The 15,171-nt window shown below is 48.4% G+C and overlaps 4 protein-coding genes across 4 annotated transcripts; 3 read left to right on the forward strand and 1 right to left on the reverse strand. All coding sequences in view use genetic code 12, as the record gives it.

Annotated features, from left to right (window-relative positions):
- Positions 1-1,875: 1,875 nt before the first annotated feature.
- CXQ87_004268 (uncharacterized protein) lies at positions 1,876-7,680 on the reverse strand (the record flags this gene model as incomplete). Its single annotated transcript, XM_025482713.1, has 2 exons — positions 1,876-6,496; positions 6,518-7,680. The coding sequence occupies 2 exons, from the start codon at positions 7,678-7,680 to the stop codon at positions 1,876-1,878; spliced, it is 5,784 nt and encodes a 1,927-aa protein (XP_025337656.1).
- Positions 7,681-10,784: 3,104 nt separating this feature from the next.
- On the forward strand, positions 10,785-12,050 carry ARR3 (Arr3p; the record flags this gene model as incomplete). The annotated part of the gene is made up of 1 exon (XM_025482714.1): positions 10,785-12,050. One exon carries the CDS (start codon positions 10,785-10,787, stop codon positions 12,048-12,050), a length of 1,266 nt encoding a protein of 421 aa, XP_025337657.1.
- Positions 12,051-13,738: 1,688 nt separating this feature from the next.
- CXQ87_004270 (N-acetylglucosaminyldiphosphodolichol N-acetylglucosaminyltransferase catalytic subunit) lies at positions 13,739-14,368 on the forward strand (the record flags this gene model as incomplete). Its single annotated transcript, XM_025482715.1, has 1 exon — positions 13,739-14,368. The coding sequence occupies one exon, from the start codon at positions 13,739-13,741 to the stop codon at positions 14,366-14,368; it is 630 nt and encodes a 209-aa protein (XP_025337658.1).
- A 333-nt stretch (positions 14,369-14,701) lies between these two features.
- TAF19 (Taf19p) lies at positions 14,702-15,169 on the forward strand (the record flags this gene model as incomplete). Its single annotated transcript, XM_025482716.1, has 1 exon — positions 14,702-15,169. One exon carries the CDS (start codon positions 14,702-14,704, stop codon positions 15,167-15,169), a length of 468 nt encoding a protein of 155 aa, XP_025337659.1.
- Positions 15,170-15,171: the final 2 nt, after the last annotated feature.

The raw sequence follows: 15,171 nt of genomic DNA on the forward strand, positions 1-15,171 counted from the left end.
ATTTATAATTAGCTAATTTTTTTGCATTTTGACACCTTTGTAGATCGTCAGGATACCTAAATAGACGGTTCTCGCCATAGTTTGATGTTATTAACTGTGATTGAGCTATAACGTCAGTATCTCTCAACTTATCGTCTACAATTTGAACTTTGGACAAAAAACGGGTGTTCTTCAATTCTCTTTTAAAAAAATAAAGCAGGGTTATATCAATTTGATAATGCATAACACGCACCTGTTCCCTTACTGCTCCTAAAGATGAGAATATTGAATGATGGATTTCAATTTGAGTTCTCAATATTTTGCTCAAATGACTACATTTGTGAGATAAGAGGAGCGTCAGGGTTTCTAATGTGGAAGAATTAGTTTAATTTTTGCATCGAAGTAGGCTACTTTAATAGCAACAAGTGCAATGATGAATAGTGGGTACCCCAATTCTGACATTGTCAACGCACAGCAAATAGAGCATACCAAGGATATCCCACAACTGAGAGAGCAGTGATAATAATGACAAGAAAAAATCTAGTATCATTTTCATCTAAAGCTTATGACTTGTAATCATAAGCTACTAACTAATGGCAAACCTGAGACGCGTTTCCGTCAATAGCCGGGGGATGTCTGGGTTTTTGAGGGAACTCTTAGTTGCAAAGTACCTTCTACTACAACAATTGGTAATCCTCATGATAGCCGACAACGAGAGACGAAAGTGATTCTTCTTTTATAGACTGTAGTATTCGATGAACTTAACAAGTAACTCTCGTTAAAGCCTGGAAGATCGTCTTACATTGGAACCCCTCTATAGTTTCCTTTCCATCAGAACAGTAGTCTTTAACGTCTCAAGGCTAGTATCAAACGTTCTATGGATTGAAGGTAAACTTTTGCAGTACTATTGAGGCCTATATAGCCATATACCTAACTGACATCCAAAGTTTATGAACTTAGACGTCGATGTCATAATGTCATTGCATTCCCCTTTAACACCATGGGAACCGTATAAAAAATTATAATAAAAATATACATAGTGTTGAGTGTCTAGTAATCATATATAGCTACTTTAGGGCTCTTCATAGCTTTTCGTAGCTTCAAAATTGCACCGTTGAGCGGTTCGCATATGTAAGTGACATGAAAGTTTCTTTGGAAAGCACTGTCAACGACAAATTTTTAAGCTGTTCAGTCAATATGACAATGTGTAGCTTCCAAATAAGAACCACTTCGCAGCTCAGGCGATTAGCTCGTATTGCTGTTTGTATAAAAGTCTCTCACCATCAGAATTTCTGTATTACCAAGCTCACATCCTAAGTACGAAATAATAGAGAACTTGAGACAAGAAAAAAGACATTCATGCTTGAGACTTTATCGCTTGTTGCCTGGAAAAGATAAGTCATTGGTTCCTTTAGCCATCAAATTTCAGCTTATTCCATTGTCACGCTGGATTGGGAAATATCGTGAAACACTAAGTCATTGAGGACCCCAAAGTAGAAGTCTTATGAGACTCAAAAGCCTCAAACATACGGAAACTTTACGAGAGCGTTTGGAATATAAATAAGCGGTGATTTCCCTTTCTTTACACCATAAAACAACAGAAATCAACATGGCCGCTCAAACTACTCAGAACAAGAACAACGCTCCAAAGGACAACAACTTAAACAAGCACGCTGGTCGTGGTGCTGTGCCCTTCATGTGCACCATTGTCTAGATAATTAGCTTAATTTATCTCATTCAAATCAAATTGTAGATCTTTGACTGAACATTTCGATAGCTATTGTGCATCATTGGCTACTTCACTTACACAAAAAATATACAAAACTTTCATTAAAATTGAGATCTATAAGGGTCGTACTAAAACTCTCCTCATGTATGAAAATAGGGACTTTTCCCTTAAACAAGAATCTGAATCAACGTCAAGAAAATAGCAAAAAGTCCAGATACCTGAAGGCTCGAGGCTGAGTCTTCATATGTGGATACAGCTGGGAATCCCGTGGCAGGAGAAGAGGCCAGTGGGTTACCATTTTGGGAACCGCTTGGTTGGATAGCGATCGATGGGTTAGGCTCATCAGTGCCTGAAGCTCCGGTATTACTGTCGGTGGCGGAAATGGTAACACACTTGCCGTAGTTACAGATTGTCAGGTCAGTAGCAGGTGCGGGTTGCTCAGGAACGGTGTTTCCACCAGGTCCATTGCTCAAGCCTGGGCCGTTCGATGGGTTCTCGGGGTTAGATGGCGTGCCCGATGGTACTGGACCACCTTCACCGCCCGATGGCTGGCCAACGGCGGTGTTGTCACCACCTGTTCCCGGAGTTGGAGCAGGCTGTGTTCCACCATTAGTAGGGCCAGGTTCGTTTCCACCATTAGTAGGGTCAGGTTCGTTTCCGCCATTAGTAGGACCAGGCTCGTTTCCACCATTAGTAGGGCCAGGTTCGTTTCCGCCATTAGTAGGGTCAGGTTCGTTTCCGCCATTAGTAGGGCCAGGTTCGTTTCCGCCATTAGTAGGACCAGGCTCGTTTCCGCCATTAGTAGGACCAGGCTCGTTTCCGCCATTGGTAGGGCCAGGCTCGTTTCCGCCATTAGTAGGACCAGGCTCGTTTCCGCCATTAGTAGGACCAGGCTCGTTTCCGCCATTAGTAGGACCAGGCTCGTTTCCGCCATTAGTAGGACCAGGTTCGTTTCCGCCATTAGTAGGACCAGGCTCGTTTCCGCCATTAGTAGGACCAGGCTCGTTTCCGCCATTAGTAGGACCAGGCTCGTTTCCGCCATTGGTAGGGCCAGGCTCGTTTCCGCCATTAGTAGGACCAGGCTCGTTTCCGCCATTGGTAGGGCCAGGCTCGTTTCCACCATTAGTAGGGCCAGGTTCGTTTCCGCCATTAGTAGGACCAGGCTCGTTTCCGCCATTAGTAGGGCCAGGCTCGTTTCCACCATTAGTAGGACCAGGCTCGTTTCCGCCATTGGTAGGGCCAGGCTCGTTTCCACCATTAGTAGGGCCAGGTTCGTTTCCACCATTAGTAGGAGCAGTCTCTGTTCCACCATTAGTAGGGCCAGGTTCGTTTCCACCATTAGTAGGGCCAGGTTCGTTTCCACCATTAGTAGGAGCAGTCTCTGTTCCACCATTAGTAGGAGCAGTCTCTGTTCCACCATTAGTAGGAGCAGTCTCTGTTCCACCATTAGTAGCAGTAGGAGTGTCCTGACCAGGGTTTGTGGTTGTCAAACCTGGGTTCTCTGTCGTCTGTGGGTCGTTGGTGGTGGGAGAGTCAGTGGTGACGGAGGTAAGTCCGACACTGGTCTGCGTAGGACGAACGGAGGTGTTGTTCCAGTTCCATGGTCCGGACGTGGATGGAACGTTAACAATGACAGTACCAATCGTGTCCGATCCCGAAGGTGGTTGTGTTTCAGTAGAAGGCTCGGAACCCGTCCACGTAGATGTTAAGGTGGTAAAGTCTCCAGTGGATGGAACCTCAACCACGACAGTTCCATCCGTGTCACTGCCAGCTGGTGGCAAGGTGGTAGTTCTGGTAGTCGAACCGGTCCAAGTCGAGGTCAATGTTGGAGTTCCAGTTCCAGAAGGAACCTCGACGACAACGGTATCCTGGTCACCAGATTGAGTAGGTGTCAAAGTAACAGTTCTGGTGGTCGATCCAGTCCATGTAGAAGTCAACGTAGAAGCTTCACTAGAAGGTACCTCAACTATAACAGTGTTCTCATCACCAGGTTGAGTAGCAGTCAAGGTAGAAGTTCTTGTAGTGGATCCAGTCCAAGTCGAGGTCAAGGTAGATCCCTCAGTAGATGGAACCTCTACAACGACAGTGTCTTGGTCACCAGACTGGGATGCACTTAACGTAACAGTTCTCGTAGTGGATCCAGTCCAAGTCGAGGTCAAGGTAGATCCCTCAGTAGATGGAACCTCCACAACGACAGTGTCTTGGTCACCAGACTCGAATGCACTTAAAGTAACAGTTCTCGTAGTGGACCCGGTCCAAGTGGAGGTCAAAGTGGATGCATCAGTTGCAGTGGCAGGAACTTCCACTATAATAGTGTCCTCATCGCCTGATTGAGTAGCGGTCAAGGTCACTGTTCTGGTAGTAGATCCAGTCCAAGTGGAAGTCACTGTTGGAATATCAGTGGCAGGAACTTCAACAACAACGGTATCTTCATCACCGGACTGAGAAGCACTCAATGTCACAGTTCTGGTGGTAGAACCAGTCCAAGTGGAGGTTAAGGTCGATGCCTCAGTAGCAGGAACTTCAACAACAACGGTATCTTCATCACCGGACTGAGAAGCACTCAAGGTAACAGTTCTAGTAGTAGATCCTGTCCAGGTGGAAGTCAAAGTTGAACCGGCCACGGTAGCGGGAACTTCAACAACAACCGTATCCTCATCGCCGGACTGAGATGCGCTCAATGTGACAGTTCTAGTGGTCGAGCCAGTCCAAGTTGAGGTCAAAGTCGATCCTTCAGTGGAAGGAACCTGCACAACAACTGTCTGGGTTCCACCAGACTCAGCTGGCAAAGTCTCAGTAGTGGTTTCGCTGCCAGTCCAAGTACTTGTCAAAGTAGTGGCTGGAGAAGGAACCTGCACAACAATTGTCTGGGTTCCACCAGACTCAGCTGGCAAAGTCTCAGTAGTGGTTTCACTGCCAGTCCAAGTACTTGTCAAAGTAGTGGCTGGGGTAGGAACTTGCACTATGATTGTCTGAGTTCCAGATTCAAATGGTTCCGTGATAACAGATGTCTCAGTACCCGTCCAAGTTGATGTGATAACTGTGACAGGTGTAGGGACTTCCACAACGACGGTGTTGGTTCCACCATCCAGTGCAGGAAGAGTGCGTGTGGTGGTTTCAGTACCCGTCCAGGTGGACCACACGGTGGTGGCTGGAGTAGGAACGATGACAACAACAGTCTGAGTACCTCCAGAGACATAAGGACCGGTTTCGGTGAGGGTGACATCGCCAGACCAAGTGCTGGTGGAGGTAGTCAAAGGAGGAGGCACGTCAATGAATACAGTGGCGGTACCACCCGAGGCGGCAGGGATAGTTTCCGTCTGGGAGCCGGTGCCAGTGTGGGTTCTGGTGATTGTGGTTGTAGGAGTTGGGACGTCAACATAAACGGAATTAGTGCCTCCGGACGCACCTGGAACCGTCTCGGTAGTAGTTTCGCTGCCGGTCCATGTTCTGGTAATGGTAACCACCGGAGTAGGAACATTCACGATCAAAGTTCCAGTACCGCCACTAGCGGCAGGAACGGTTTCCGTTGAGGTTTCACTACCAGTCCAGGTTCTGGTGACCGTGGTCAGTGGCGTTGGAACGTCAATGTAGATGGTATCGGTTCCACCACTACCACCAGGGATCGTCTGTGTGGTTGTCTCGGATCCTGTCCATGTTCTTGTAACCGTAGTCAGAGGTGTAGGAACATCAACATAAATCGTCTCAGTGCCGCCGGAAGCTGCAGGAACGGTCTGCGTGGTAGCCTCAGAACCAGTCCATGTTCTAGTAATGGTGGTCAGCGGGGTAGGAACGTCAATGTACACAGTACCGGTGCCTCCCGAAGCAGCGGGATCAGTTACAGTCTGGGTCTCTGATCCCGTCCCGGTTCTGGTCAAGGTGGTGTAAGGAGTTGGTACATCGATGAAGACAGTGCCAGTACCTCCCTCCAGAGCAGGAACGGTTTCAGTGGTGGTGTCGCTTCCAGACCACGTTCTAGTCACGGTGGTCGTTGGAGTTGGCACGTTCACAATGATGGTCTGGGTTCCAGAAACAAACGGCTCGGTGACGATCTCAGTGTCCAGACCGGTCCAAGTAGCAGTGATGACAGTGACAGGAGTGGGGACTTCCACAATGACAGTGCCTGTGCCACCTGAAGCAGCAGGAATGGTACGCGTGGTGGTGACGCTTCCAGTCCAGGTCGTGAAGACGGTGGTTGTTGGAGTAGGAACATCAACGAAGACGGTTCCGGTCTCGCCAGGACCACCGGTGACGGTTCCGCTAGAAGTATCGGAACCGGTCCATGTTCTCGTGATGGTGGTCGTTGGAATGGGGAGGTTCACGATAACGCTTCCGGTCTCTCCCTCGCCGGCAGTCACTGTTTCAGTGGTAGCCTCGGATCCCGTCCAGGTTCTCGTCACCGTGGTGGTTGGAACAGGGACATTCACAATGACACTGCCAGTCTGTCCAGCACTGCCAGGAACGGTCTCGGTAGAAGCCTCTGAGCCAGTCCACGTTCTCGTCACAGTTGTCGTAGGCACTGGCACATTGACCACAACGGTCCCGGTACCTCCAGCCAGTCCTGGGATGGTCAGAGTGGTGGCATCGGAGCCGGTCCAGGTACTCGTGACGGTGGTAGTTGGCACTGGCACGTTCACCACAACCGTACCGGTTCCGCCAACCAGGGCCGTTACCGTTCGAGTGGTGGCCTCAGATCCCGTCCACGTACTGGTGAGGGTGGTTGTCGGAGGCGGAACATCCACATAGACGGTCGCCGTTCCTCCCGTCAGCGCAGTGATAGTCAGAGAGCTGGTGGCTGTGCCCGTATACGTTCTGGTGATTGTGGTGGTCGGCGTGGGAACATTGACCGAGACGTATCTGGTGCCGCTTGTGGTGCCCACTGTTTGAGTCACAGAGGCGGTGTTGGTGCCGGTGACAGTGACGGTGACAGCAGACATGGGAACGTTCACAATGACGGTTCTGGCGGTGTTGCCGGTATGAGTGACAATGCCAGTATTGGTGGCAGTGGGGTCCGTCACGGTAGTGAGCTTGAGGGGCAAATTGTTACCGCCAGAACCGGGATCAGAAGACGAGTAGTGAGACCAACGGATGGTGGAAGAGGATTTCAAGGTTTCGCCGTTACACTTCAAGTTGTATGAGTAAGTTGTGGGGAAGGTAGCAGTGGACTGAAGCATGCCCGTGAAGATGTTCATGTACGGTCTGTAATTAGCCGGGATGTTGTTGAAGGTGACCACGGCTTCGGACTCCGAACAACTGGTAAGGGTGACGCCGGATTTTTCGGCGGTTTCTGGGAAGTACCATGCGTTGAGGATGTTGGTGATGGAACCTGACATCGTGCTGCAATCAAGGGGCACTTCTGTCTGCTTCAAAGTCAAAGTGCCCGACATACCGCTTACCAGGCATTTGGGGCCGTAGAAATAATGCTGTTTATTGGCGGTGTTGACCAAACCTCTTAAAGCATAGGCAGCATTGTCCGGGGAACCCCCCACGCTAGTGCCTATTCCGTCGACGAAGTTCACGGTTGAAGTCAAATCCTTCAGGCCGTCTTGCCAGGTAACAGTATTAGAGCCAACACTCCACACGGAAGAGGACTCCAAGTTGACCTGGTCGTCAGACAAACCAGCATTGAAGGCAAAGGCAAAGTTGATACTTCCACTAGCGTCATCCAGGCCTTGCACCGCCGATGTCGCCGTACATTGCACCTCGGAGTAACCCACGATATTGTCACCAGAAAACAAGTCACAATCGGCCAACACGGTGCCGTCGCTTGTCACTTGCAAGGTTTCTGCTGTGCTTGTAAATTTGTACACATAAGGCATGTGCAACGTGAAGGTGTCGCCGGCTTTCATGTTCATGGAAGCAGGGATGCTCCAGGCGACAGCAGCCTGCCAATTCACACTTTCTGGACGTGCTGTACCCGGGGGTGTGATGGAGTTGATTTTTGTAAAGACTCCCTCCTTCACGGCTGCCATGGCCGTGGAGACATGGAGGAGGATGCTCACCCAGAAGATGAGTATGTTCATTTTCAGTTGCAGCTGATATTTCAGGGATCTCGTTTTTATTTAAACAAAGGGCAAAGGGTTTGCAGCTGCGGCGATCCTACCAAATCCGCCAAGCTTGGAAAGCAAAGTTCGCCGTCCGAACCATGGCTCCAACCGATGCCTACGTTGTTTGCAGCCTGGTTTCAGCCATGCATATCTGAATTTCAGCCATGCATAAGCTGCAGCGCCGCACGGGTCTCCTGCAGATTTAAGACAACACCCTCGGGATTAATCTCTGGTGCAGCTTTTTATTGGATGGAAGTCTTTCAATATTTAGCCGGCGTACTTTTGCTCCAGTGAGTTCTCTCAAGACAACCTTGCATATTCGCTGCAGAGCGTCGAAACCGGCTAAAATTGCTCCCTAAGCACCGCTACCGGTCCCATGTGGACGATTTTTCTGAAAACTCAGTTCCCGATCCCCAATGTCTCACTTTCTGTTGATAGTAGCGATCCCTGCTGCTCAAGCGAAAAAAAGGAAATAATACCCATCAACAACGCAATAATATCCATCGATCGCATTATATGCAGTACAATCTTCTACGTGCAGCCGCAGAGAAGTTTTTTGCCGTGGAGGTACAGTACGAGGGCCTACCGTGGGGCGATTTCCATCAATGGTGAGGCTAGGGCACTGTCTCCTCGACGAAGCCGCTAAACCTTGCTTCACTATGGGTGAAACGCCTCTTCGTTCACCTAGGCCTCCTCTCTCTTTTTTATACAACCATCCTACAAGCTTGGTGTGTGGAATACTGTCTTCCTGCACACTTGCTTAAGAACCATCAGCCTCCTCCCTATCAGGTGGAATCTTTAGCAACCTTGGAGGCCGAACCCAGACGGATACGGCTACCTCAACGCTTTTTCAAAGCATCGCAAACGAATTGACTTAGCCACCCTGTGCCACAGTGCAACCGCATGTACAGCATGTGCCGCATGTGCCGCATCTGGTGGGGATTGTTTCTGCAACCATCATGACAGCATCAGCATCAATTTGCGAGAAAGTACGATCTTTCTCGTCTAATGTTCCTCACACTTATTTTGAAAACAATAGGTGCGGTGCGTCTTTCCAAACCACGCGCTGGTTTAAGCTTGTGGCTTATCAAACTTCCTCTAATTACCTTCTCTCGATTACTTCAAAGCACCGTCTCTTTTGGAAAATTTGGCAATCGGAATGATTTCCTTCTCTGTCGCCTCTCTCCCACCTTCTTTTTGTGACACGGTTTGTCTAATTTGGAACACATTCCACCAACTTAGGCGATGGTACATAATGCGCATACAGCACGCTATTTTGGGGAAACACATAAAGCAAGACGGAAATACCTTTCGGGATCCAGACTTTTCCTAATCCATCCAGCACCGACAAAAAGCCTGTTAATACTTGCTTTGCTCTATACTGATTGGGGTACAGCCTCTCTTCCACACTTTACTGCGCATGAGGGCTTGAGTTTTGTCGGAATACCCACTTTAGCATTTGGTGCTTGTGATATTTTAAGTAACGCACCATTGAATCTACAGAGGGTCGCAGCTTGGGGAATTTCACATTAACCAACATCTTTGTGGACTTTTCTGCAAGGTTCCCACACATTGTACATGAAAAACAGCTCGGCCCCACGTTCGGCTCTATTGCTCAAGATTTAGTGATCACCCCCAACAGCATGAACGTTAAAGGGTAGAAGCGTAATTGCGCCTGAACTGCGTCAAGGTTACGAGTCCTTCAAAAATCGTTCCCCGGATTTAGCACCATCTGCGTTGATCTCTCGCTTCAACCGACAGCCGGTGATTTTTGTGCCTCTTGACCATATGCTTCGATGGGGCCAAGGAGAAGAAAAGAAAATTACATAAAAGCGACCGAACGTTTACGAGGTTTCGATGAGCGTCTGCATCTTCCGTAGTTGATTAGTGGATTGATGTTTATTCGTTAATAGAAATATAGTGCTTTCATCGCTTCTTTGCTCTTCATAAATTGTTACCTGCTAATTTTTATGTTTTACCTCTTGAATATCAGAACAATTCCTCGTCCCAGGGAGCTCCAGTGGTTTGGGCTAGCTGCATGTCTTCTTATTGTGTTGTACATCGAAAATGGAAAGTCGAGATCTTTCTTTCCTCATTACGAGTTCGGCAGTCAAGGAGCTAGGGCAACTTTTGGAGATGGAAAGAAACGGGGACTGCAATGGAATGCTCCATTGGTCTTTCTCGTCCGTGCAGCGAACATCCATGATATTTCATATACCACATCGATTGGACTTTTTAGTTTCCTAATTTTTGCATCTTCCACGGCCCATTGTATCATGAAACACCTAACCAGTTCGTCAAACTTCATTGGTCTGCTTCACAAAGTGCTCAGTAGTGATGTCTTACAAAGCTGCAAGAGCAAACGTCGGTCCAAGCTTAGCGAACCGAGAAGCCCCATCCTATAAACACATCACCCGAGAGGCTGGGGCCACTGCGGAGAAAATTTTCTATTTGCAGTAGACCAAAGTATCCAAAGAGGCAATCGAGGTAGTTACAGAAATGTGGAAAAATTATCAGAATGTAGAGTCGACCATGCTCATCGGATAAAATGCAAAGCGGTCAACTCGTGGACGCTTAGATGCTTTAAGCCCGAATTCAGCATATCTGTGATTTTTACAAAATTTTTGATGTGACATCGTGAGTCTTTTTGGTCCACATATAGCAGCGTCGTCTTCACTTTCTGGACCCAACAACCCGTTCTTTGCCCCCCACGGATCGTGTCTTTTCTCTTATTTTCATGAAATTGCTGTTGACTACACTTCATTCAAAAAGCCTCTCAGCCCAATAGCAACTCCATCATGGACCCACTTACCCCCACGGCGAGGGGTAGAAGCGCTCTACATGGGCATTGGAAAGCAGCCACTTCAAAAATATCACCTGTGCCTTGACAACACGTCACTGCCGTGAATGTATGATTCAAATCTTCTAAACTCTTCTTTCACCTCAAAATCACCTCATCGGCCCTTATCGTGACTCCACACGGGTACCTGCGCGCTGATAATGACTCAGAAAAATCTTTAACGCACCTCATGGGTTCCTTGAAAAACGATTTGCGGGGAGTCTTCCGTGGGCTCTCCCTCACAGATAAGCTACTTCCGCTTCTTATCATCCTAGCTATAGTGCTAGGTGTGCTTTTATCCGTCTATGTGCCCAGCAGCAGAACCGCTTTGGATAGTTCCAAGGTGGTGGGTGTCTCAGTGCCTTTGGCAGTTGGATTGATCGTGATGCTTCTTCCGCCGCTATGCAAAGTCGAGTGGGAGAACGTGCTCAAGTACTTCTCCAGATCCACCTACCTCAAGCCCATCTTGTTTTCGCTTGTGCTCAACTGGATCATTTGCCCGTTTTTCATGTTCGGGTTGGCATGGTTGACTCTTTTCGACCAGGACGAATACCGGACGGGTATTATCATGATCGGCTTGGCCAGATGCATCGCCATGGTCTTGTTGTGGAACGATATCGCCGATGGCGACAACACCTTGTGTGCGGTTATTGTCATTGTGAACAGTGTGCTACAGATCGTGCTCTATGCGCCCTACCAGATTTTCTTCTGTTATGTAATTACTGGCCATTACCAGCAGACTTCCAGCTCTGTCACCTACTCATTGGTGGCTAAGAGTGTCGCCTTTTTCATGGGTGTTCCTTTTGGACTTGGCGTCTTAATCAGACTCGTGGGAAGAGCCCTTTTGGGATCCAAGCGTTACGATACGAAATTCCTACCATTTGTGAGTCCCTGGGCGCTTATCGGGCTTCTCTACACTATTGTGGTCATTTTCATGGAGAAGGGTAACGACTTTATTCAGGATATTGGCTCTGCCTTCCGCTGTTTCGTTCCATTGGTTGTCTATTTCATCGGCACCTTCTTCGGAACCCTCTTTTTGCTTCGCTGGTTGTACACTTACAGAATCTTCGAAAGCAGACACGTGGAAAGCGACGAGACGGAGACCTCTGATGAGAAGAAGCCTCTTTGCGGTTGCGAGAAAACAAAGGATTTGTACCCTGAGAAGTTCTCCTACGGCTGTGCTGCTCCTTACGGTGCAACTGTGGCTCAGACCTTCACGGCTGCATCCAACAATTTCGAGTTGAGTCTCGCCATTGCCATTTCCATCTACGGTTCCGGAAGTAAGCAGGCTATCGCTGCCACTTTTGGCCCGCTTATTGAGGTACCAGTCTTGTTGTTGCTTGTGTTTGTTGCAAGATACTTTAAGGTGAGGTTTGTCTGGATCGACGTTGAGCCTCTTCAGGATGCTGATGAGGAAGCTGAGGAGGAGGCAGGAGAGGCTGTTGTGGAGGCCTAACGTCCCATCGATTATTTATTGTTAATAGGTTTCGGATAAAATTGTTTAATGCTGAGTGCATTGGGTAATAGAGTGAATTTTCAACGTAGCGAAATTAGGGTTGTCACAGTGCGTGATTCAGAATTCCAGGACAGAGCTTGGCTCAGGAAGCAATAAATGGTGGGCTTGGCAAGTTGGTCATGATGTTGATACCTGGAATTGTCCAAGAATTCTGCCTGAATGGAACTCTCAACGAAGTAGCAGTGGTAACATTCATAGCTTTTCAAGTGTCTACAAATCTCAAAGAAGGTATAAGAATGCCATTTGATTACATTGTGTGTCAACTTGAATAAGGGTAAAAGATTTCATATATTCCGGTAATGGGAGAATTCTGGAAAGGTGGGTGAACATCTCTACTTTGGCTGCGAAAAATGCACTCTGATGAAAAAGGTGAACTTTTATTCAACCACCAAAAATCGAAAACAAGATGAATTCTACCAACAGTCGTACTACCTACTTACCTTCACTCCAAAATTACGATTGAAGTGAATTAAGGGCAATGGCAGGCTCTGTGCTGTATCTACATAGTAGGGTAGTCAAACTCGACTTTGAGATCGTAGAGACCACCATACCACCTCACTAGGGTAACATAGCTACCCTATTAATACAATTACACCGACTCCACGCAAATTCTACAAACGTTAGCTGAGCCCACATTACACCGGTTGGATTGGTAGCCTGCGGATTACGAACCAAGCACTCATTGAGCACCAACCAGCCTTCACCACATTACCCCGTAGCAAGTGCCACCTACAAAACGAATTGCACTTTGAAGTATCGGCTCCTTAGACGACCGGAACCTCGATGAACAGTGGCACAAGAGTGTCAGCTGATGGGGCGCAACACCAACGTTCTTCAGGCGTCTAGACCAGGAGGAGGTAGCCAGCATGGTGAGAAACGGCCATGGCGAAGCGGCAATTCCACTATGCTGGTTGAAAACGCATCTATTCAGAAAAACCAGAAAGAAAAACCAGAAAGAAAAACAAGAAAGAAAACCCAGAAAGAAAACCCAGAAAGAAAAACCAAAAAGCGACTTTCAGCCAACTTTCAGCCAACTTTCCAGCAATTCGGCTGGTCCGGTCCATGCAACTCCGTGCGAAGCCGGGTCCACCACCGCAGTCAGGGGCACCGCAACCGACGAATGGGGAATTCTGTTTTTTCTTAGTGGATGTCTGGGTTTTTAAGTTTAGGATCTCTTGAGGAAGAATCAATCGACAAACCTCGAAAGCGACGGATTTCCAAAGCTCAAGACCATTCTATTGATGCCGTTTCTGCAGGCAACCGACCATTATCAGTGCTCTTCGGGTCGCGCCGGTCAAGCAAAATCTAGAGGCAAAACGCGCCTCGAACCTAACACGGATACACAATCGATCTGGCCAAAACCAACAAACAAAGTGAATCAGCGTTTTAAAGAACCGGAATGAACTCAATTGGCTCATTTATTTAATTTTTAATTCGGCTTTGTCCAATAGCCAAGGCACCGGTGGTGCGCCTTTGGTTCTGGCACAATTTGGGCCATTTGGGCCCGGCCGAGGATATCAGACAGGAATGGTCTGGACGTTGCCCCTGCATCGAGCACCAGAGCGAGCTCCAGAGGAAGCAAAACCGCAAGACTCTGGCTTCCAAAACCGCTGTTTTCCAATTTCCCAATGTCCATCCTTTTCACCACAGGGGCTACCGTCACGTTCCACAAGCTCGTGGACCACGTGGTGGAGCCGCTGTTCGTGCTGGACTTGAATGCCTTGGGCTTCACCAAAGTGGCCATCCAGTTTGGCAACGAGGTGTCCCACTCCAAGCATGTCAGCAAACAGTATTTTTCCGACGCCATGGCGAAAACCGAGTTTATGGAGAAGCTCGGCTTGCAGATCTCCAACGAGTTCAACGACAAGCTGGTGGTGCACTTGGCTCTGCTGGACTTGGACTTGAAAATCGAGGTGTTTCCCTTTGCTCCCAGCATCAACGACTACATTGCCGGCGCCGACATTGTGGTGTCCCACGCCGGAACGGGCTCAATTTTGGACGTGCTCAGGCTCGGCAAGCCCTTGATTGTTGTCACCAACCAGGACTTGATGAACGACCACCAGGAGGAGGTGGCTGCCCAGTTCGAAAAGTTGGGCTACCTCTACCGCGTCAACACCGCCGAAATGCGCCTGGGCAAGCTTCTCGACCTCATCACCCAGTTCCACAAGGGCCTGCTACGTTTTTCTCATATGCTGGCGCCTTCCGACGGAGTTATCGAACAGGTGCTCTCCGAGGAGCTAGATCGTGCCCGCAGGTGACCGGGCGCCGCTGGCGCGTGCCCTAGATTCTCCTTTTGCTCATATTTTCATCTTGTTGGGCCTGTCAAAGGCCCTACTGCCGGAACCGACGCATACGTTCTGGCCCGCTCACCCCTCGAGACCCCTCACTTGTTCGCTCCTTAGGTCCCCACGAGGCATTATATAAGCACTGTTTTTTGCTTCACCCACGGCTTTCGTCATGGCTAATTCGCTTCCAGGCCACATACGGCTGATATTTATTGGTTGCAACCTCTCCACTTCGCCAAGCCTGTATATAACGTCATACATACACCATCAAGTATATGTTCTACAACCTAACCACTCTTCTTTTCCATGTACTCCTACAGACAAACAGCCGCTCCTTCTCGGCGCCGCAGAAGACCTAGATACTTCACTAAGGACATTGAAACTTTGTTATATGCTTTGGGCGATGGTCCTGTCTCGCTAGATTCCACAGTTAACTGCTTGGAGGATTGTCTAGTGGAGTATCTCTCCGACATGATGCACGAAACTTCACAATTTGCCAAATCTCAAGGCAGATCCAAGATCAAGCAGGACGATTTGCCTTTTGCTCTTCGAAATGACCCCATGAAGCTCGGAAGATTGGAGGATATCAAGGAATTGCTTAATAAGATCACCAGAGCTAGAAACATGTTGGACGAGTCCGCCACGGCCACTCTGGAGTATTTGGATGATGAAGACGAGGAAGAAGGAGAAAAGAAGCCCCGTAAAGGGAAGAAGCGTGGTCGCAAGAAGAAGGTACAACAAAATACAGCAAACGATTCCAACGAAAGCGAGTAATC

Source organism: Candidozyma duobushaemuli (genome assembly GCF_002926085.2).
Source record: "Candidozyma duobushaemuli strain B09383 chromosome Unknown E_B09383, whole genome shotgun sequence".
Classification (NCBI taxonomy): Eukaryota; Fungi; Ascomycota; class Pichiomycetes; order Serinales; family Metschnikowiaceae; genus Candidozyma; species Candidozyma duobushaemuli.